At 33.2% G+C, this 24,083-nt stretch overlaps 1 protein-coding gene across 1 annotated transcript in view; it reads left to right on the top strand.

The window, feature by feature from the left end:
* The window catches only part of CHMP2B (charged multivesicular body protein 2B), a 29,952-nt gene extending 9,668 nt beyond the window's left edge, over positions 1-20,284 (top strand). Inside the window, exons 2-6 of the mRNA XM_019923196.3 lie at positions 6,029-6,120; positions 10,989-11,183; positions 14,909-15,011; positions 18,275-18,381; positions 18,586-20,284. Of these exons, the coding sequence (XP_019778755.1) occupies positions 6,029-6,120; positions 10,989-11,183; positions 14,909-15,011; positions 18,275-18,381; positions 18,586-18,696 (608 nt within the window). The 3' untranslated portion in view covers positions 18,697-20,284. The remainder of the gene's footprint in view (positions 1-6,028; positions 6,121-10,988; positions 11,184-14,908; positions 15,012-18,274; positions 18,382-18,585) is intronic.
* Positions 20,285-24,083: the final 3,799 nt, after the last annotated feature.

The raw sequence follows: 24,083 nt of genomic DNA, 5'->3' as shown, positions 1-24,083 counted from the left end.
GATCTTACTATGATAATTTGTTAAATTGTCAGCCATCTTTCTTGATAACCAATAGATTTTATTATACATTTTTAAAGGAATGTGTTAAATTATGACTATAAGGCAAATCCTTTTACATTTTGATATATATGTTTGTGCTGCCTTAGATTACCGTTAACTAATATATTGGTATAGTTGTTGACACGAAGTAAAATGGGAATACAGATAGGTAAATAAAATAAAATGTGTTCCTTGCTCTTAAAGAGCTTGTAATCTTAGGAATCAATCAGACCTACTAAGAAATAAATATGATTGGAAATAAACTTGGCCTTAAAAACATTAAAATTGTCTCAGAATCTTTCTTATGTTATTCCTTCTGAATTATCTAGAAGACCAACTGGGGGTTTAGTGTAGGGATTGTTTTTAAAGAAAATTAAAGAGTAATTTGTTTTATAAGATATACCTGTCATCTCCTATGAAAAAATATTTTACTGTCTTTTCCTACTTACCTTAATATGGTTTAAAGTGTTATGACTCTGTTTTAGTATAACATTAGATGCTCTTGGTTTATAGCCTAGAACTGTTTAAATATTAATAGGTCTATTAACAATAGGCTGTGGAATATGCAGTAGTTAATTTTCTTTATTTTCCTTCTCTTATATACAGTGACAGTTATGGTACACATAGTTCCATAAAATTAAGAAAAGTGAAGTCAAACTATTTAAATTATGTTTTGTTAAAATTTCATGTCCTACTTGTTTTTCAAGAAAGATGGCTATATCTGTTCTTTACTCTGATTCTCTGACACCAGCTGGGTGTCTCCAGCAGTTCAGTTCAATATTAACACTAACTGTCTAGAGTTAGCACAGACCCCACACCACAGGTTAAGGGCTCTGTCCACAAGACTGTCCTCACTTAAGAGGCCAGTCACAGTCCTAGATTACCACCAGTACTTCTGACCGACCAGCTATAAATTCTAGTGTCACCACAACTCCCTCTTCAGGTTTGGTAATTCACTAGAACAACTCATAACTCAGGAAAGTGCTTTACTTAGTATTACCATTTTATTATAAGGATGCAACTCAGGAACAGCCAAACGGAAGCAAGTTATTATGCGGGGGGGTGGGGTGAGGGGTGCAGCTCAGAGCTTCTCTGCCCTCTCTGGACATGTTACCTTCCCAGAACATCAATATGTTCACGAACCCAGAAGCTCTTCCAATCTCTTTGTTTAAGAGTTATTATAACCCAACCTCTGGTCCCACTCCCCTCCCCTGAGGGATGGGGCTGAAATTGCCCACCTTCTAATCAAATATTTGGACTTTCTGGTAACCAGCCCCATCCTGAAGCTATCTAGGTGTACCCCTCTCTGAGTCAAAAGATGTTTCTATCACTCAGGAAATTCTAAGGGTTTTAGGACCTTTGTGCCAGGAACTCAAGCCAAAGACCAAATAATGTATTTTTCATTATGCCACCCAACTAATGAAGTAAATGTATGTGGATAACATTCTAGATCTTAGCAGTCAAGGCTTTCAGTAGTGTTTCACAGTGCTTTGCACTGTGCCAATTACCTGGTCACAATTCAACTTATCAATACAGTGACTTCTCTTTCAGCCCAGTACTTTTGTAACTTTAGGAGACCGTCATCGTTATTTTAATATTTCATCTTATCCTAGTTGAGTTCAGGGAGTTTTTAGTATACAAAGGGGCTGTACTCTAAAAGTTCATTTGTAATTCCATAGTTTTAAATTTAGGGCATATTTTCTATTAAAATAGTAGGATAAGTGGTGAATGTTTTCATACCAATCCATTGCCTTGGGCAAAATAGGGAACTAAGACCAAAAGATAAAAATTTGGAGGGTTTAAATGTTGAGGATGAAAAGGCTAATGACTGTTTTGAAAGGGGAAATGAGCGCTTTCTTTGTTATTTTGTTTAGTATGAATCTGTAGATGTCAGAGGAAAAATATCATGTGTTGTGGACCTAATTATGTCCCCTTAAAATTGGTATGTTGAAGCCCCAACTCCTAATGTGACTGTATTTGGAGATAGGGTCTTTAGGGAGATTATTAAGGTTAAATGAGATCATGAGGGTGGAGCCCTAATCCAATAGGACTGATGTCCCTATAAGAAGAGGAAGAGATACCAGGGATGGGCACACACAGATAAAAGGCCATGTGAGGACACAGCAAGAAGGTGGACATCTGCATGCCAAGGAGAGAGGGCTCAGGAAAAACCAACCCAGCCAGCACCTTAATCTTGGATTTACAGCCTCCAGAACTAGGAGAAAACAAATTTCTGTTGTTTAAGCACTCAGTCTGTGGTGTTTGTTATGATAGCCCTAGCAAACTAATAAGGCATGTTATTTTAGAATAAGATCCCAACCAATGCGCCATGAAACATTTGTATCTGAGAAATTTTAATAGAGATTTCTCAAAAGGGATCCTTGGCTTAATAAATTTGGGAAACAATCTATCACATATTCTCCCCTTAAAGATTGACAGTGTATATTCTTATGTTAAATGTTCTTAGAAGCCTTGAAGCAAAGAAATCGGTTTATTTTTTTTTCCAACTTGAACATTTCCCAGATATATTTGTCTGTAGAATATCTCCTTCCCTCTTTTTTAAATGAAACATGTTTCCCATCCAGAAGAAAGTTGGTGGAGGGAGAGAGCTCCCTCTCTTTTCTCCTCCCATATAGATATTTTATGGTTTCATATTCTTATATTTAAGGAACATATAGAATGTGTTCTTAGTAAATCCTGAGCATGAGATGTCCACCAATATAACTTCATTGAGAGACAGAGTAAGAAAAGGAGGAGAAATAGATGTCTTGTATGTAGGATATAGGAGCTCTGGCATCTTATTTTAACTTTTATTCAGAAAGTCATTGTAGTTGATTAGTTATATTCTATATAATAACATGAAATGTTTTTCATTCTGTTTTAACAGTATTTTTATTGATATGGATCTGTATTTATAAGGATTATGTCTCTGATAACTTTACTTTTTGTTTTCCTAAAAGCTTCACAGTGTAATAGCATATTTAAAATCAGAGGCCTTGGAATCAGAATGGCTGTATGTGAATCCTACCACTTTTTCTCCCTGGGGCAGATTACCTCACCAAATATCAATTACCCCCTCTGAAACAAGTGAGATAATAGTACCTACCTTTGGGGGTTGTTGTGAAGCACTTAGTATGGTGCCTATTACTCAGTGTAATTCGTTATTTGTATTCTGAGTAAAGTATCATTAAAACAGAAATGTATAGAATATAAGTTGTGATGCTCCATCACTAGAAAGGATAACGGTTGCTGGCTTTGCTGCTGTTTTAATTGAGATGAAAGTCCCATGACATTAATCATTTTAGAGTGAACAGGTCTGTAGCATTTAGTACATTCACAATGGTGTATAACCATGATCTCTAGTTCCAAACCATTTTCATCACTTTAGAATAAAACCTTATATCCATTAAGTAGTGACTCATCCATCCCCCCTCTCTCCAACTCCTGGCAACTATCAATCTGCTTTCTGTCTTTGTGGACCTATTCTGGATATTGCATATGAGTGTAATCATAAAAGACCATTTGTAACTGGCTTCTTTCACTTAGCACGCTTTTGAGGTTTATCCATGTTGCACTATGTATCAGTACTTCATTTTTTTAAATAACTGAACAATATTCCATTATATTATATGTATATACCACAGTTTGTTTATCAATTCATCAGTTCACGGACATTTGGGTTGTTTCCACCTTTTGACTATTGTAAATAGTGCTGCATTTGTGTAGAGAGTATTTGTTTAGGTACTTGTTTCAGTTCTTTTGGGTGAATACCTACGAGGGGAATTGTGAGGTGATTTGGTAATTTTATGTTTAACTTTTTGAGGAACCACCCAACTGTTATCCACAGTGGCTGAAATAATTTACATTCCTACTGGCAGATCAACACTTATTTTCCTTTTTTTGATTATAGCGATTTTGGCAGATGTGAAGTGGTATCTGGTTTTCCTAATGACTAATGATATTTTGCATCTTTTCCAAGTGTTTATTGGCCATTTGTGTATCTTTGGAGAAATGTCTATTCAAGGCCTTCACTCATTTATTGAGTTGTTTGTCTTTTGTTTTTGAGCTATCAGAGTTTTTTATATATTCTGGATACTAGACTCATATATAATTTACATATATTTCCTCCCATTTTCTTTTTTTCTTTTTTCTTTTCTTTTTTTTTTTTTTGTGGTACGCGGGCCTCTCACTGCTGTGGCCTCTCCCGTTGCGGAGCACAGGCTCCGGATGCACAGGCTCAGTGGCCATGGCTCACGGGCCCAGCCGCTCCGCAGCATGTGAGATCTTCCCGGACAAAGGCCCGAACCCGTGTCTCCTGCATTGGCAGGCAGACTCTCAACCACTGCGCCACCAGGGAAGCCCATATTTCCTCCCATTTTCTACACTGTCTTTTCATTTGGTAATGTCCTTTAATCACAGTTTTTAATTTTCATGAAGTCCAGTTTATCTATTTTTTTCTTTTGCTGCTTGTGCTTTTAGTGTCATATCTAAGAATCAATTGCCAAATCGCAAATCATGTAGATTTTCTCCTGTGTTTTCTTCTGAGTTTTATGATTTTAGCTCTTATATTTGGGTCATTAATCTTTTATGAGTTAATTTTTAAATATGGCGTGAGGTAGGGGTCCAATTTCTTTGTGTGTGTGTGTGTCATGTGGATATCTAGTTTTCCCAGTGCCATTTGATGAAGAGACTATTCTTTCTATTGTGGTGGTGGTGGTTTTAAATCTACCTCTTTACTAAAAAGGTACTCTAGTGAAATGATTAAGATAACTGATTCAGGAGACAACACTTGGATTCCTTGGGCACATTATTTAAACTTACTAACACTTAGTTTTCTCATATATATAAAATAATAGAAAAAAACAACTCCATGGCATTATTGTGAACATTATACTGTATACCGTATGTAAGCACTTAGCAAGATTCCTGACAATGAGGGAACAGTTTTGGCAAGCATTACTATCCATATCTGTGATCCTTTGAAGAAATCACTATTTAGTAACAGTTAACCCAAATGATTGTCAGTCTCAGACTAATATTTTAATTCTTCAAAAGGTAAGGCTAGGACTTCCCTGGCAGTCCAGTGGTTAAGACTTCGCCTTCCAATGCAGGGGGTGTGGGTTCGACCCCTGCTCGGGGAGCTAAGATCCCATGTGCCTCACAGCCAAAAAACCAAAACATAAAACAGAAGCAATATTGTAACAAATTCAATAAAGACTTTAAAAATGGTCCACATCAAAAAACAATCTTTTAAACAAAAAGGTGAGACCGGTGGATCCAGATGAATTGAGATAAATGAGAAAGACATTAACAATGACTGGACACTTCCAATATATCAGGGCATTGTGTATGTTATTTACTCCTTAACAACAATCCTAATTTTGTAAGAAACCTGAGGTTTAGAGTGTTAACTAATTTTGCAAGGCATCATCATATAATTATCAAGTGGCAGAGGTGCGATTCAAATCCAGGTCTGCTTCATTGGAAGGTCGGCTGCTTCACTCTGTTATGATGACTTAGTGTAGAAAAAAAAGATTTAATAAACACATTGCTTGTCTTCCTTCTTGGAATTTCATGTAATACTGGAGTAAGGAGAGATAAGAAGGGTGTGTGTGTGTGTGTGCATGTGTGTGTGTGCACGTGTGTGTGTGTGCATGTGTGTATGCATATAACATATATATATATGCCATATAAAACATTGTATAATAATCAGTTCTCTAAGGGAGTATTTTACTGTGATTTATATATACTTTTGGCTAAACTATAGCATATTTGCACTTCTGTACTTTTTTATATAATCGATATTTATAATTTGTTTTAACATTTGATTAATTTTTAGTATATTGAATTGAAACAAAAAAAATTAACATCTTGTAATTTAAGGTTGGTTTTTTTTTTTTTAATTGAGGTTTCTGAGTCCAGTATTTTAAATGGTATTGAAGAAGATTTTACAGCTCATACATTTAGGTTTCTTTTGTGGTTCTCTTAGATGTAATAAAGGAACAGAATCGAGAGTTACGAGGAACACAGAGGGCTATAATCAGAGATCGAGCAGCTTTAGAGAAACAAGAAAAACAGCTGGTAAGTAAAACATTAAATTTCAGTTTAACTTTTCAAACAAATTTAGAAATCAGTGTTGGAATAATTAGCTAACTAGGAAAAAGACACGACAGGTGGTAAGTGATTTACTTTACTAAGAAATGACGTTTAACGTCTTCCTGCAATTTCTGCTTACCTTTGTTTACTGTGTCATTCTGCTGACTTTTATCAGGATTCTGTGTATTCTGCTGATTATATTCTTCAGTTTGTGAAAGACATGAATGCCTAGGAAGAAATACTGCTTAAAGCAGCCACCTTCTTGTCAGTTAACAGCAAAGATAAAATAGTCCTAGAAAACAAGAGAGTGTTACAAGAAAATAATTATGTTAACTCATAGGTGTCTTACTTGATATTTTAACTGTTATTGGGTCTGTGATAATAAATGTACTTTTTTAATAGATTGGCTATCTTTCTGTATTTTTATGTTATGCTTTTAAATGTATATTGCTTAAAATTTTTTTTAAAACCAGCATGTTTGAGGTATACTTGACATGCAGTTGACTGTACATTTTTAAAGCATACAATTTGATACATTTTAACATATGTATTAACTCATGAAACCATTACTACAGTCAAGATAATGAACATATCCATCATCACCAAAAGTTTCCTTTTTCCCTTTGTAGTCCCTTCTACCCATCCCTCCCTGTTTCCCTCCATAGTTAGGCAACACTGATCTGTCATTGTAGATTAGTTTACATTTCCTAGAATTTTATATAGATGGAATCATAAAGTGAATTCATTTTTATATGGCTTCTTTCATTCATAATTATTTTGAGATTAATCAGTGTTGTTACATGTATGAATACTAACTCCTTTTTATTGATGAATATTATTTCATTGTGTGGACATTTCACAGTTTGTCTATCCCATTCACCAACCAGTGGACATTTGGGTTATTTCCAGGTTTCAGCTATTTTGATAAAGGTTGTTATAAACATTCAGTTGAAGTCTTTGTTTGAACATATGTTTCCTAGGGGTGGGATTGCTTGGTAGATCACAGGTTAAATGTATGTTTGACTGTATACGAATGCTAAATAATTTTTTAAAGTTGTTGTTCCCACCAGTTATATATGAGAGTATATATATAACTATAATATTTTCTGTTCCCACCAGTTATATATGAGAATAAAATTGTTTCACATCCCAGCCAATAGTTGGAGTTTACAGTCTTCATATTTTAGCCATTCTAGTGGTGTTTAGTAGATTGTCATTTTAAATTGCATTTCCCTAATCACTAATGATGTTCAGCATCTTTTCATGTGCCTGTTCACCATTTAAATATTTTCTTTGCCAAAGTGTCTATTGAAATATTTTACCTATTTTTTTCATCAAGTTTTCTAATTATTTAGTTGTGAGAGTTCTTTATATATTCTGAGTGCAAGTGCTTTATTGAATATATGTTTTGCAGTTATTTTTTCCAGTTCTTGGCTTGGTCCTTTATTTCCCTAAGAGTGTCTTTTGAGGAACAGAAGATTTTTATTTTGATCAAGTGAAATTTATTTATTTTTTTTCTTCTGTGATTTAGTACTTTTAGTGTCCTATCTAAGAAATCTTTGCTTAACCCTAAGTCACTAATATTTTCTCTGAGATTTTCTTCTAGAAGTATTATAATTTCAGTTCTTACATTTAGGACTGTGAATCTTACTGAATTAAATTTTACTGTGTTGTCAGGTAAGGGTAGAGGTTCATGTTTTGCATTTGGATATTCAGTTGCTCCATCATCATTTGTTGGTGACATCTTTCCCTATTCAAATACCTTGTCATCTTTGCGGAAAATCATTTGTTCAAATACACGTGGGCCTCATTCTTGACTCTATGCTCTTCCATTGACCTATATGACTATTCTTTTTTTTTTAACATCTTTATTAGAGTATAATTGCTTTACTATATAACTATTTTTAAGCCAATACCACACTGTTTTTACTAACACTTAATAATTAAGTCTTAAAGTTGTATAGCATTAACCCTTAAGTTTTGTGCTTCTTTTTAAAATTGTTTTGGCTATTTTAGGTGCTTTGTATTTCCCTATGAACTTTAAAGTAAATTTGTCAATTTCTACAAAAAAGGATCAGATTTTGATTGGGATTACATTGAACCAATTTGGCATCTTAACAATGTTAATCTTTCAACCCATGAGCATGCTATATCTCTCTATTTATTTAGATTAAAATTTTTCTCAGCAGTATTTGTACTTGTAATTATACTAATCCTGTGCTTCTTTCATCAGATTTCTGATTTTGTGTTGCTGGTATTTAGAAATACATTCATTTTTTTGTATATTGATCTTTTATCCTGTAACCTTCCTAAACTCACTTATTCTAGTAACCTGTTTGTGGATTCTGTCTATTTTATTATCTCTTCCTACATAGACAGTCATGTCATCTGTGTAAATAAAATTTTTCATCTTCCTTTTCAATCTTAATGCTTTTTTTTTTTTATACCTTATTACACTGGCCAGGACTTCCAATGTTAAAAGTGGTTTATAACCTCTTTTTACTGATTTTAGGGGAAGACATTCAGTCTTTCATCATTAAGTATGATATTAACTGTAGGCTTTTTGTAGAGGCCCTTTCTCAGGTTGAGGAAGTTCCTTTTGTATCTAGTTTGTTGAGAGTTTTTATCAGGAATTAATTTTGTCAAGTGCTGCTTTTTTTTTTTTTTTTTTTGCATCTGTTGAGATGATGATTATGTAGTTCTTCTTCTTTAGTCTGTTAGTATAGTGAATTATGTCATTGATGAATTCCAAAGTTGAATTCCAAAGCTGAATCAAGCTTTTGCTACTGGGATAAACTTCATTGGTAATGATGAATTTTTTAAAAATACTTTTATTTCTGTTTGCTGAAATTTTCATAAGAATATTAGCATCTCTGTTCATAAAAGCTGTTAATTTGTAGTTATCTTTTTGTATAGTGTCTTTATGTGGTTTTGACGTCAGAGTACTGCTGACCTTAAAGCATGAATTGGCAAGTGCGCCTTACTGTTTCATTTACTGGAAGGGTTTGTGTATTTCTTTCTTAAATGTTTGATAGGTTTCATCAGTAAAGCCATTGGGAGTGAAGTTTTCTTTGTGGATAGATTTTAAGCTACACAAAAATCTATCTTTGTGGATAGATTTTTAAATTCTAAAATTTTCAATTTTTAGAAAATAGATATAGAATGGATCACGCTATCTACCTTTCTGAATGAGATTTGGTAGTGTGTATCTGTCAAGTAATTTGTCCATTTCTACTAAATTTTAAAAGGTAATGACATCGTGTTTATAATATTTTTTATTATTCTTTAACATCTTTAGGATATAAAGTGATGCCTCCCTTTACATTCCCAATATTTATCGTTTGTGTGTTCTCTCTGTCTGTCTCAGTTTTTTTCCCTCTTCTGACTGGCTAGTGGTTTATCAATTTGATCAATTTCCTGTAAAAAAAACAGCCTTTGATCTCATTAATTTTCTGTATTTTTTCTTTCCTAGTTCATACATTTCTTGTTTATATTATTTCCTTCCTTTTGTTTACTTTATGTTTTATTTGCTCTTCTTTCTACTTTCTCTATTTTGAAGCCGACGAGATATTCATTTTTTTAATGTAAGCTCTAATGCTATACGTTTCTAAGAATTTTTTTTAAACTGCAGCTCACACGTTTTGATATGGGGCATTTTCATTTTATTAATTTAAAATATTATCTCATTTCCCCTCTGATTTTTTTCTTTAACCCATGACTTATTTCAAACCACATTGTTTGATATCTGCTTCTGTTTTTCCTTTCATATTTTTCTTACTGCTTTCTAGTTTAATTTTACTGTAGTTAGAGATCATACCTCATATGATTTCAATCCTTTTATATTTGTTGAGCCTTGTTTTCTGTTACAGAATATGGTATATTTTGGTGATTTTTATTTTTAGTGTACACTTGCAAAGAGTGAATATTCTGCTGTTGGCGATGGAGCTTTTAGTAAATGTTGCTTAGGTCAAGTTGGTGATAGTGTTTTTGTAAATCTTCTGTATCATTACAGATTTTCTGTCCACTTGTCCTAACAAGTACAGCAATATACTTAAGAAAGGAGCTGTGGATACCCCTCATCCTAGTTATGTATTTGTCTGTTATGCCTTTCAGTTCTATCAGTTTTTGCTTCATAAATTTGGAAGTACTGTTTTAGGTGCGTACACATTTAGGATTGTTTTGACACCTTTATGTATTAATTCCTTTATTATTATTGAAATGCCCCTTTTTATTCTGGTAAGTTAAGTTTTTTTGATCTGGTTAATGTAACCACTCCAAATTTCCAGATTTTAGTAAGTATTTATATAGAATATATTCTTCTATCCTTTTACTTAGCTCTATTTAGCTTTGTTTTGGTAATTAAATTTGGTTTCTTGAGATAGCATATAATTGCCTTTATGTTCTTATCTAATATAACAGTCTGCCTTTTATTTGAGATGGAGACGGATCTTTTCACCTAACATAATTGTCTATATTACTAGCTTTAAATATACCACTGTGGTCTTCTATTTTGCTATCTCCTACCAACTCTTTGTTTGATTTTTTTTTTTTATCCTTTTTTTCCTACCTGCTTTTGGGTTGAGTTTTTAAATTCTCTTCTGGGCTTTATGTGAGTACTGTTTTGTAGACTTGTTTTGTATTTCTGGATGAAGGTACTAGTTCTCTCTTTTCCATGTAGACATGTAGGATAAATTTCCCTCTCATATTACTATTTCTGTGACTTTATACTAGCCTCTTTCTTTTTTCATAATCAGGGTGAAATGGTATATTGTATATGTTCAGTCTATTCTTCTTAAATCATTGAGGACTTCCCCTTAATGATTTTGTTCCCCTCTTTTTATTTCCTCTCTTAGGAATTAGAAATTAAGAAAATGGCCAAGATTGGTAATAAAGAAGCTTGCAGAGTTTTAGCCAAACAGCTTGTACATCTAAGGAAACAGAAAACAAGAACTTTTGCTGTAAGTTCAAAAGTCACGTCTATGTCCACACAAACAAAAGTGATGAACTCCCAGATGAAGATGGCAGGAGCAATGTCTACTACAGCAAAAGTAAGTGGGAACCTTTATATCCATAGCTTTATGATTTTATCTGAGATATTTAAATGTCAGTATTCAGATTAGATTCAAATTAAATTTAAAGCACCCTCTGATATATATGTGTTACAGAATCTTTCTAATTTTTAATAAAATGAGTTATAATACTACATAATCCAGATAAATATTTCTAGATTTTTTTATTGATTTGTTTTAATATAAAAATTTTTGTTCCAGGGCAGTTCCACTGTTGCAAGATTATATGTAGCTTCTAAATTTTTAAAATTGACTTAAAACATCATTTTAAGATTTTTGGCCTTATTTCATTATGCCGTAAGTTTTGGTATAATAATTTGAATAATAATTTTCTCTTGATTCATTTTCATGAATGTGTCAGAAGGACACATGAGTATCGTGAGAAGAAGTTATCAGTTAATTTTTATCAGGAACTTAAGTTTAACTTACAGTCTTTACATTAAAAAAATTAGTGTTTTTACTATAGACCTTAGAGGACTGTGAGCCTTTCAGACATTTAATAAGTAATGAGCTCTTTGATGTATATTAAGAATTGTGAGAAATCAGAAATTCCAGACAAAGGCTCTGCCCTCACAGATCTTATGTAGTTCAGTCGGGGATGGGAGGAGGTTAAGATGTGTCTGACAAGGAAACTCACTATACATCAGTCTATGCTAGGTTTCAGTAAACTGCACAGATCCCTGAATAGTACTTACTGTACATAAGATGGACACATTCTATTTCCATGTGTTCTGCAGTTTAAAAGGCAATCATACTTGATCTGAAAGACTTTGCAGAAGACCTACGTCTTAAATATCAATAGGCTTTAAATAAAGGGAAGAAAGAATATGAATGTGAAGAGCAAAAGGAAGAAAAGTTACAGAGGAGAGAAAGTACAGGTTTATATTAGGAAAATAGTACATAACAGTTGATTCTCATTATTTGCAGTAGTTATGTTCTATAAAGTCAGGAATACTGAATTAGGGAATATCAAACCATTGCTCCTAGGGGAAATGCAGGCTTAGGTTCCTGTGAGCCTTTGATCACAATTTTTGTCAACCAGTCTATACCTAACCCTGTTTTATATGTTTCTGTTGAAAGACACCTTACTTATCATAGTTGATCATTAACATTGAACTCATGGTCAGTAGCACTGTAACTCATGCCTGAAAAAAGCTTATCTAACAAATGTATTTTTTCCACATTTGTATTTTTTCCAATTTTTCCACATTTGATCCAAGGCACGTCACAGGCTTCTTGCACTTAGAAACGCTAGACCACACTTCAGTACATTTTAACCCTCAACCAACCAAAGGCACAAAATAAACCGCAAAGAAAACACTAATTTACAGTATTAGTGCTGAGTCAAGATGGCAGAGTGTCACCTTGCTTGAACAAAGCTGGAAACGTGTGTTGGGTGACTCAGATGTTTTGCAGCTCTGCTCATGTCCACAAGTGAGCACAAAAGTACTGCAAGTGTTGACTTGTTACAAATATATTTTAGTGAGTAGGCAAATTCAAAACTAAGGAATCCAGAAATAATGAGGATCAAGTATAATTGCCTTTTAGACTGCAGAACACATGAAAATAGAATGTGCCCATCTTATGTACAGTGGCACATTTGTTCCTTAAAAAAACAATATTTCAATATACCTTCGTTCTGTTAGTTTTTACTCTCTAGGAATCTTAGTCATCTTACAGTGAAAAACACAGTTAAAGGCAAAAACTTTTTTTTCCTTTTTTGGTTTTACCAAATTGACAGAACTAAATGTCTGTCTAATTTGAGGAAAAGGTCATATCTGAAGATCACACACCTGGACTGGATAACGTTTCAATAATGTTGAGGAGGAAGACTACTCATTTTGCAATTTTCTGCATGTGACAGGGGAGGAAAAGGTACCTAATGTGGTCCTGCCATATAGCAATGTATGAATTAGTTTTCACTTAAATTTCTCAGAAATTTATTAATTCAGGAAATATTTGTTTAGGTCCCCTAAGTAGGAATTACAATAAGTGATGGAGATGAAATGGAAAGTAAAACCAGGCAAGGGCTTAACCTGTAATAGGTTAAAGTCTATTTAAAAGGCAGCCCATTTGAGATGTAGTTTAGTGCAGTGATTAAAACATAAGCTTTGGAGTCAGATTACTTGGGTTCAGATCTCACTTGGTAGCTATGTGACCTTAGCAAGCTATTTCACCTTCCTATACCTTCATTCTCCATTTGTAATGGAGGGGAAATGGTAATACCTAGCACATAAAGACTTGTTAGGTTTAAATGTCAATTAACTTTAAATATTGTATGTAAAGTGCTTAGAACAGTGCCTGGCACACAGAAAGCTAATATATATAGGCATTAGCTGCTCTATTATCACTGTCAGCATCCTTGTTGTTTTTAGTATATTTTTGTAACAGTAATGTAATTTGCGAGTAAAGTAATGTAATTTACACCAATAAATAAAATTTTATCTATAGTGAGTAGGATTTAACAGGGGTATCTGTTCTAACCTAGGGTGTCAGGGACTACTTCCCTAAGGAAGTTGTATGTAAACTGAAATCTGAAGTATTGATAGTGAAAGCAAATAAAGAAGAGCATTCCAGGTGAGGGACAGTATATGCAAAGGTCCTGTGGCAGGAGGAAACATAGCACATTTAAGGAAATATTAGATCAGTGTGTCTAGAGGACAGTGGTGTAGAATGAGACTGGCTTGTTAATCAGAGTTCAGATGGTGCTTGGTATCACAGGTCAATTATGGAATTTGGCTTTTAATACTAAAAGCAATGCAAAGCCACTGGAGAGTTAGGTATGTGTAGGCTGGTGGGGGTTGGGGGGTACAGTGTCATACTTGCAAAGATTACTTTGGCTGCAGCATGCATAAAAGACCGTGTTTGCTTTGTATCTTTGAAACTGACATATTTCATATAATACACACATATAATATATACACAGACACATACATAATAATAAAATATTTTGGCCTTACTAGGTGGCATTAATTTCTTTTAACAAAAGTAGTTGTGAATATAAAATGTAAGAGAATTCTTTTCACGTATTTTTGCAAAACTCAATGTTTTGAACATTTCTTGAAATCATGGTTTAAAATGAATTAATAGGTTAAATATCTATGCTAGTATATCCTTTAATTTAGACATTAAAACTTTTGAAATTTTTTGAAAAAATTAAACAATTCTTTTTAATTTAGACATTACCTGCTTGCCACATTATAGGCAAATGTAGTTTTCCCATTTGAGTAGCAGTGGATTTTATGTTGTCAGTGTTTTTTTTTTTTTTTTTTTCGGTACGCGGGCCTCTCCTGTTGCGGAGCACAGCCTCCGGACGCGCAGGCTCAGCGGCCATGGCTCACGGGCCTAGCCACTCCGCAGCATGTGGGATCTTCCCGGACCGGGGCACGAACCCGTGTCCCCTGCATCGGCAAGCGGACTTTCAACCACTGCGCCACCAGGGAAGCCCCAGTGTTTTTTATTATATAATTTTTTGCCTACTGTTCAGATGAGGTTTTTCGCAGTTGTCTTTATTATATAGATGTTAAGCAGATGGTTTCCAAATGAGCATTTCATTTTTTTTCTAGAATACTAACGCTATTATGTTTGATTATGGTAGAATATCTTTAAGAAACCTGCCTTTTATTGATGTGCTCCCTTTGGACTTACTCCATAGTAAAATTTTCATAATTATGTAGCTAACGTGAATCTTTTCATATATTTAGACAATGCAGGCAGTTAACAAGAAGATGGATCCACAAAAGACATTACAAACAATGCAGAATTTCCAGAAGGAAAACATGAAAATGGAAATGACTGAAGAAATGAGTAAGTTTAATAACTTGTAATGAAATTTACAGGTTTTTCTCTTTGAATTAGCAAGTTTATTTACTAGCAACCTCATATTCTCATCCACGAAGGCACAAATGATGAGAAAAGAAATGATACAGCTCCCTTCTAGATAGATGACTATATTGTAATTTCATTGTATTTTTATATAAGGCTCAAAATTCTATTAACATTTAACTGAAGGAAAAATATAAAATATGTGATGCCATACTTCTATGCCATATTGGCCTCAGCAGTCTTACTTTGTTGATTAGAGGACCGAAACCAACTTGTGAATAAAATAACTCTTCCTGGTATAAGTTAGATAGTTTAAGAGTTGTGTTGATTCTTTCATACTATAGAAGATCTATAAATATATAGAGAAGATATATTTTTATTTTTTCATACTATAGAATATCTAATGTATATCTATCTATATATAAATTTAATGTATATATTTCATGCTATAGAAAATCTATTTATATTGGAGGTAGAGATAACGGAGTTCTTTCTTTTTTCTTTTTCCCTTTCCAGAGTCTAAATTTAATATTTAATTTTCTTCTTTTTGAGTATAAACTACAGGCTGTGGTGGAAATATGAGGAATAAAATGAACAAAGCTATAAAAAAAATTTATCATCACACCACCCAGATATAGTTAGGGTTAACATTGTATATGTCTTTCCTATATTTCTCCATATCTTATAAAATGAGATAATATAACATGGACAATTTTGAATCTTACCTTGCCTTTAAAAAACAGTAGTATAACATAAACATGTACTCATTACCTTGAATTTTCTCTGAAGTCTATTTTTTTAATGGCTTTAATATTATGTAACATCAATATACCCTAATTTATTGAACCATTCTTACATTGGTCAATAAGATTGTTTTAAAATGTTCAATGTATTTGATAATCCTTTGATAAATATGTTTCTTTGTCTGAATTTCTTCAATGTTCTTAGAGTATTAACTTTTATAAAGCTTTTGATTCATACTGCCAGACTTTTTCCGGAAGGACTATACCCATCTTTATTTCACCGATAATAAATGAGTGACCCTTCACAACACCCTGGTCAACATTGAATCATTATTTGTATGATATGTCAAAGCTGGCATCATTATTTCGCAAAGATATTTTCTAATTGTTTTACAACTATGTCGGGATATGCCAGTTTAGTTCTGCTTATCTGCTAGCATTTTAATTTAATGGCATTTATTGCATAAAATAGTATCTAATTAAATTACTAGGATTACTAAATTTACCTTTGTTCTAGTATTCTATTTCAGAGTATCTATTTTCCTTCTAAGGTTTAATGATACTGTACATGTATCTTTGATAGTTCCAAAAATTGTTTAGTTTTTACTTTGAACCTTTACTTTTAAAAATATAATTTTTCGAAGACATCATTAGTGAATTTTTAATGACTGAGGGAATTGTCATTTATATAATGATCACGGTATCTAATATGTTTATGTGGACTCCAGTGGTGACACAGGTGTGAGCAGATCTTAACAGAGGGATTAACTATTCCATTAAGCTATAATGAAGAGAATCATAAGCTTGTACTTAAAACTTGTATCTGTCACAATTCTTGTTTGTGTTTTAGTAATTTGAAAGTGAGTCTGAAAGAATAGTAGTTATTGGTGGTTACCTGTTTTTTCAGTAAGGTATTTTAACATTAGTATTTTCACCCAAAGATAAATTCAAGGTTTAAATGGACATGTCTTTGTCCAATTAGAATTTATATTGTACAGTGTTGCTCCAACGCTTGTTCACATTTAGATTTTGGAAACAAGATCTTTGGGAAATTTTTATTACATCCTGATTACACCATTCTGGTGTTTCTCCTCCATCCTTTTCTTTCATTTTTTCTGCAAGTCGTTTTGCATTCAGGCCCTTATAAACTCTGACCTGGACTCCCCACCTCCCTTGTTACTTCACTATAATCTGAGTATCACTGCTAAATTATTTTTCTAGAAGCTTACCTCTGAGTGTGCTGATCATATTCCCACAGTGGCTTCTTTCTGACTACAAAATAAAATCCTACATTATAAATCAGAAACAATTTTCAGGTCAAGCCCCTTTATTTTGTCAGTGCGAATACTGAGGCTCAGAGAGGTAAAATGACTTCCCCCAAAGTTGCACAGGTACTAAGTGGAAGAATTGAGATTGTAATTAAAGTCTTAACATTCATTTTACTTCTTCGGAGATGATATTCCACTTTTCTGGCCTTTAGCTGTTTAGCTTTTTCCAATTGACTTTATACTATTAAACTAACACAAAAAATTAAATTATCAAACCGTGCTCATACAAATCAGAGATCTTAACCAATATCAAGCTTTAGTAGCAATGTCAAGGATACAAGCTATTAAGATGTACATGCAAAACAAGGAGAGTGGTGGATGTCCCAAATGACTCTCCAAATCTTTTCTTTCCATATCAGACATAAGCTCTTTGACCTAGCATAAGAGATGATGTGTCCAATAGGTTTGCTTATCATCTCATGTTGAAAAGAGCATTTTAGGAAATATATTAAATTTATACCTCAGATGGTCACCTACCTTTTATGTTATTTTCTAGGGAGTCATGGATATAAACCCATAGATAGTAGCTATAGCAATACCAAAGCAAAAACAGCCTGCTAGGAGCATTCCATAAACAAGGACTCTCTTGCTAGCAAATATTAGTCTGTTTACCAGGAGCCCAATTCGCAGTGTGCTTACAGAGAGATCAGACTAGGTTACTTGTCTTCCTTTCTCTGGGGGCATTCCCCGGTGATCATGTTAGTAATGATCACAGGCCAGTTGCTTTAATTCTTTCCTTCTCAACCATTTTCCATTTATACATCTTAAATAAACAGAGGAACTTACTCTTTCTTATATACATCTTAAATAAACAGAGGAACTTACTCTTTCTTATATATATTCCCTATTGTCTTTGCTCACACTACGCTATCTCTGTTTGGTTAAATCCTATGTGTTCTTCAAGGACCATCTCACATTTTACCTCCCCCCAGGTGGATATACTCTCTTCCCTTTGAAGCTTTATAATCATTTACCTTTCCATTTATCACAAACTGTTTATTTTTTTTTCTGTTCTACTTAAGTGTAAACTACCTAAGATCTTTACTTTTCTCCATCTATTCATAAATTTTATTTGTACTGTGTAAATTACATAGTTGGGCCTTTTTCTAAAAATATAAACCTAACCTGAAATCTGTTTGAAAGTAACTGCTTTGTTTCCTCCCCTCCTCTCAAGTCAATGACACACTTGATGACATCTTTGATGGCTCTGATGATGAAGAAGAAAGCCAAGATATTGTGAATCAAGTTCTTGATGAAATTGGAATTGAAATCTCTGGAAAGGTATGAATGTCTTATTCTCTCAGTTGGAAATATTTTCTCTATCATTTGTGTCACTTAATTGTTTTAAGTTTTCCTTTATGTTAGGTTGCATATTTTTAATATTTGTTTGAAAAGTAAATTACACCGGTTTGCAGCACATCCTTTATGTCCTATCCCAAAAGTTTGATAATACACATTTTTTCTCTTTTTCTCTCTTTAATATAGATGGCCAAAGCTCCATCAGCAGCCCGAAGCTTACCATCTGCCTCTACTTCAAAGGCTACAATCTCCGATGAAGAGATTGAACGGCAACTCAAAGCTTTAGGAGTAGATTAATCAAAAAAGCCATTATATTTTGCCTATTATAATTATTTAGTATAAACCAGGCACAGTGCAGATTCCTTTTACAAAACACATTTATTTTGCAAAAATGAAGACCATGAGTAAACAGTTGTTTCCTAACCCATGGCTGTTTTGAATCTTTTGCCAAAGAATGACAATGATGCAAAAATGGGAACAGTTTGGATTTTAATTAAAACTGTTTAGGAGTGATGATGTGTAAATGTTGACTTCTGCATGGCATAGAGAAATTATATTCATTACTTAGCGTAGTTTATGTTCTAAATCTTTTTCACTGAATACAAATCTTGTTAAAGCCACTAGGCACCAGCTTAAAGAGACCTGTAAAAATATTAAAAGTATATCATTAATTCTGTATCTGTTAACTTGTCCTTTGTAAGCGATATGTGTTATGACCATAGGTGGTTCACCTGCCAAATTATTTTTAAATTACCTAAAAGAAGAGTGCTATTTAAACATCTGTCTTAAACAAAAACTGTTATGAGCTTTTCTTTTCTTTTTTTTTCCTTTGGGAGAACATTCTAGTTGGTAAGTTTCTTACCTTTCAAAATGTGCTTGGCACCTGCCTTAAATAGCACAAACATATTGTGCACATCTTTAAATCATTTTAACTGACAGAAAAGAATTACATTTTAAACTCAAATTGAAGCCTTTTACAAAAATTATCCAGGCTCTTTTTTGTAAAGCTTATAAAAGTGAATTAAATATAATTAGCAAAAAGAGACACTGAATTAATAACATTTTTTAGTAATAAAACAATATATTTTGATCTTTCTTCCAAGAACTTAGATTTTCTCCATATGAGTTATAATTTAATCTCCTTAGTTTTGAACTGTATTAATGTGTACACTGAACCCTCTAAATTGAAGCCATCATTCTCAGTTAAATAACACTACTATGACAGTACTCAACCTAAATTTTAAAAATTAGCATTTTTTCTTGGTAAATAAACTATAACTTTGTCAGAAATTACTGCCTGAATGTGTATTCATGTATTAGCTGCATTTTTTAAGGTAAAGTTGCTATGGTATTTAATGTATGGATAGAAAGTGAGAATAAGTGAAGAAGTGGCAGATTAGTTAGAATTTAGAATTAGGTTAGCTTTGAAAAATGATGTTGTCATATATGGGTTCTAGCACATCCCACCATAAAAACTCTTCTGGAGGAGATCAGATAGCTGTAACCTGGTTAATTTCGGATAATGGATATTTTGGACTAATATGGAGAACATCAATACATTTTAGGACTAGTAGACATGTGGCATATGGATTGGTGGGAAAAACAAAAACCTAAACTTTACAGTTTATAATCCATAAACCATTTTATAATGTTCAAAGATAAGATTCCGTTATTGATAATATTAAATGCAGTTACCCTGAACATTGATGGGTCAAAACATTTTACTGGATTATGGAATGTTAACCCAGAACTTGTTTTGATTCTTGGATGTACATAATAATGCTAACTAACTTTCTTGTTTACTTTCTTGTTTACATGTGGGGGGTTTTGTTTTTAAAATTATTTTGTTAAAAAAAAAAATCCCAATAAAGGTTTATTGCTGTTATGCTTTTTTTTTCCTTTAACTCTATTTTTGGTTTCTGCTAAAGTTAAAAGTTTTATGCATATCTGGTAATTTTTCAAAAGACTGATTTTTATTACTTTCTTGGAAGGAAAAATTAGATAACTCTGCTACTTACATTTTAGCAATAATTATCTTTTTAAGAATTAGCAGCTGATACAAGACTGATGTTTGTGAATGGAGTAAGTCTAAGAATTGATGGTTTTACATGACATTTATCTGACAGTTTCTTTCCTAGAACTTCCAGGGGATAACCATTTTTAAACAGATAGATAGGTCTTAGAGCTTATTTTTTAAATTTCAATCAAAAATGGATGCCACAGAAGACTTTGGGATCCAAAGGAAAAAGTAGAGTCATTCTGATTTGGCTACATTTATAAAATGCTCTAGTGGCAGTTTTCACGAACAGTCACTATAAATTTGTAATGTTACACTATCCTTTGCTAAAAATAAAATTTCCTTTTAGACCCTTAAGATTAGGAAACAAGGATTCTTACACACTGAGTTTAATGAAAATACTGATTTTTTTTTTTAAACTTGATTTCCCTGATTTCCTACTTTTGGCAAAAGGATTTCTTTAACAGCTGTAGTCAAACAAAAGTTTGCCAGTAGAAAGAGCAGAGGAGTATAGCAATTTCTCTGTTACTGAAAGGGATGCAGCCCTATGTCCTAATCTATTACTGGATGTAAAAGTCATGGATGGAGGAGATTGCTGAGTCTCAGAGAAGTAGAATATGGTACAAAAATGTCAATACGCAACTTAGAAAACATAAAATGACCATCTGTCACATGACTGTGTTGCACAGACTGTACTCTGTGCTCTGAGAGGAGCACCTGGTCATGGCAGGGATAGTGGAAATGGGCTCAGGAAATTAACACAATATTGAAAATCAACTATACTTCAATAAAATAAATTTAAATTTTTTTTTAAAAGATAAGTGACCTTGTAGACCAGAGTGGGGAATCTAGTAGCCTGTGAGCTTTATGTTATTTGACCTGCACAGTGATGTGTATTTTATTCTTTGTAATGAATGCCTTTAGGAGAAGCCTGCCCTTGCCCCTTGGCCACATGTGCATTCCTTACTAGCCCAGTAGCGACACTTCTAGCCTGATCCCAGTGGGCCCAATTTAAACATGTACCCCTATTTCAGACACTCCCATGTTAAAATAGTGTATGTGCAGATCTGAAAAGAGACCTGTGATGACTTTCTCCTTTGATGCCATTACTCTACATGAATAGGGTTTTGCAGCTACAAAAAAATAGATCTTTTCCAATTTCCTTTCTGTAGAAGCTGAGTCCCATAAAGGTATTTAAGACCATTCCTGTAACTTAGTTCCTTCAAGAGTCAATTGGACTGAAGCCTGAGGATCCTGAAATCTGATTTGAGGTACCCTGCAATTGGAACAGCACACACACTTCCTCCTCCCCCACAAGCCATCCTCCTAAGAGCCTGAAAACGCACTACACGCACACACACGTGCGCATACACACACACACACACACACACACACACACACACACACACACACACACACACACACACACACACACACACACACACACACACACACACACACACACACACACACACACACACACTGTCCCCAAACACTGAAAATGTTTCCTTTAACAAATAAATACTTCCACCATTAGATATGGAAAGGTAAATTACATGAATGAGTTTCTCGACCACCTCTACAGGGTAAAATTGAGTATACCAATAGCTAAGTGACAGATCTTCCCATTTTAGTGGAACTCTACTGAATTCCTGAAGATTTACCACAGAAGAGCTCACAAAAACATGAGATGGAAAGCCTGTGTGGCTAAAGTCAGCTTTTGACGTTTATTCCCAAATGTATGAACATGTAGATACTGCACAGCAAATCACATTTGTCATTTGTTTAATTGCAGTTTAGGATTCTAAATAACATTAACCATTTTCTATTTTTTAAAAAGGCCAGTATCTGTTAAAATTCTATCAATATAGTTAGAAAATATAGTCTCAAAACTCATTTATACAAATGAGTTAATAGCAAATACCAGTGCATTTACAACCAATGAATAGCTAAATAACTAAGGAATTGCTATTTCAATATTAAGTATTGATTCAAAATATTTTTAGGGAGGAAAATTGGTTTCCAATGCTAATTGTATCTAAAGTTGCAAAGAATGACCTTCAAAATGAATGTCTGACAATATGATCTAAACATACATCTGTAATGATTACTAAGCATGTATACATGCTTTTTGCTATATAATGTCAGATAAAACATTCCCAGCAGTTTCATATTTTAAGTGCAAAATGTCTGGATTTTAAGTGCAAAAACTAGATTTATATTGCATTACATTTGCTTCTATTTGAAAGTTTCAAAGGCATGCATATATGTATTTTTAGGTGTGTATATATGTATGTACATTTTGCCCTGCCTTTTGCAAACTAAAGAATCACTCCCCCCAGCTAATGTATGCTTTAAGCAGGTGAATTATCAAGAGAAAGTACTTGTAAATCCACATAGCTGAATAATTTGGAATTTACTCTCAAATAAGAAAAACCTTTATATATATAGTAAATATATATATATATTATATATTAAATATACAGTTATATATATTATTTAACACCTCCTGGGTGCTAGGTGTGTGCTTAAGCATGGATGATCAGGCCACTGAAAACTATTTCTTTTTAATTATTGGGGTATGGTTGTTTTACAATGTTGTGTTAGTGTCTACCATACAGCGACATGAAGTAGAGTTCCCTGTGCTATACAGCAGGTTCTCATTAGTTATCTATACATATCTGTATATATGTCAATCCCATGAAAACTAATTTTTTTTGTTGTTCATGATATATCAAAGTTTCTAGCCATCCAGTTAATGCTGATTATATGTGCACAAACATAATCTACATAGATTATGACCTGTATAATGCTTGGTCTTTATTAATATTATAAAAAGCAAGAGACAGGACAGTATAGTTTATTTAGTAAGCATTCTAAATAAAAAAAATTAGTCTAATTGTTCCATAAAATAAGTTAGATAAACATTGCCAGCAGATTGACATTCAAAATGCAAAACAAAGTCATTATTTGATAGTGCTATCACATTACAGTCTACTTCTGCCTACAAGTTTTAAAGAAATGCATTCTATTTTTAAATTGAAGTATAGTTGATTTACAATATTATGTTAATTTCAGGTGTACACATAGCGATTCAATATTTTTGCAGATTATACTCCATTTAAAATTATTATAAAATAGTGGCTATATTCCCTGTGCCGTACAGTGCACATTCTTATAAATTAAATAAATATGTCCCTCAAGGTACAACTCTCTGAATTGAAAAGCTCAATATAGTAAACTTTTTTATTAATAATAAATCATATTCTAACCAATTACATAAAAAATGATCATCTTTTCTGATAGGACCCCAGATGATTTTCTAGGTTGTGAGATTTCAAAAATAAGTTATGTTATTAAATTAGACTCCATTCAAGTTTGTAGCCATTGTTAAGAGCACACCCCTTTGTTCATTTAACAAAGACTGCATGCCCCTTGTGAGCACAGGCTTTCCCAGACACTGGAGAAACAACAGCAAACAAGCCAGACATCTTCCTTGCACTTTTACAGCTTACAGAAATAGCAGTGTGGGGCTCAAGAATCAATAAAGCATGTTTTCTAAAGCTAAACATCAAAAAAGCTAATGTCTGGGAAGAATAGAAAGAACATAACAATATTTCTACAAATTTCTTTTGAAACACTTCTTTGGGCTCTATGCCCTAAATGT

This window comes from Tursiops truncatus, chromosome 4, assembly GCF_011762595.2.
Source record: "Tursiops truncatus isolate mTurTru1 chromosome 4, mTurTru1.mat.Y, whole genome shotgun sequence".
NCBI lineage: Eukaryota > Metazoa > Chordata > Mammalia > Artiodactyla > Delphinidae > Tursiops > Tursiops truncatus.
This window is presented reverse-complemented; position numbering and strand designations above follow the sequence as displayed.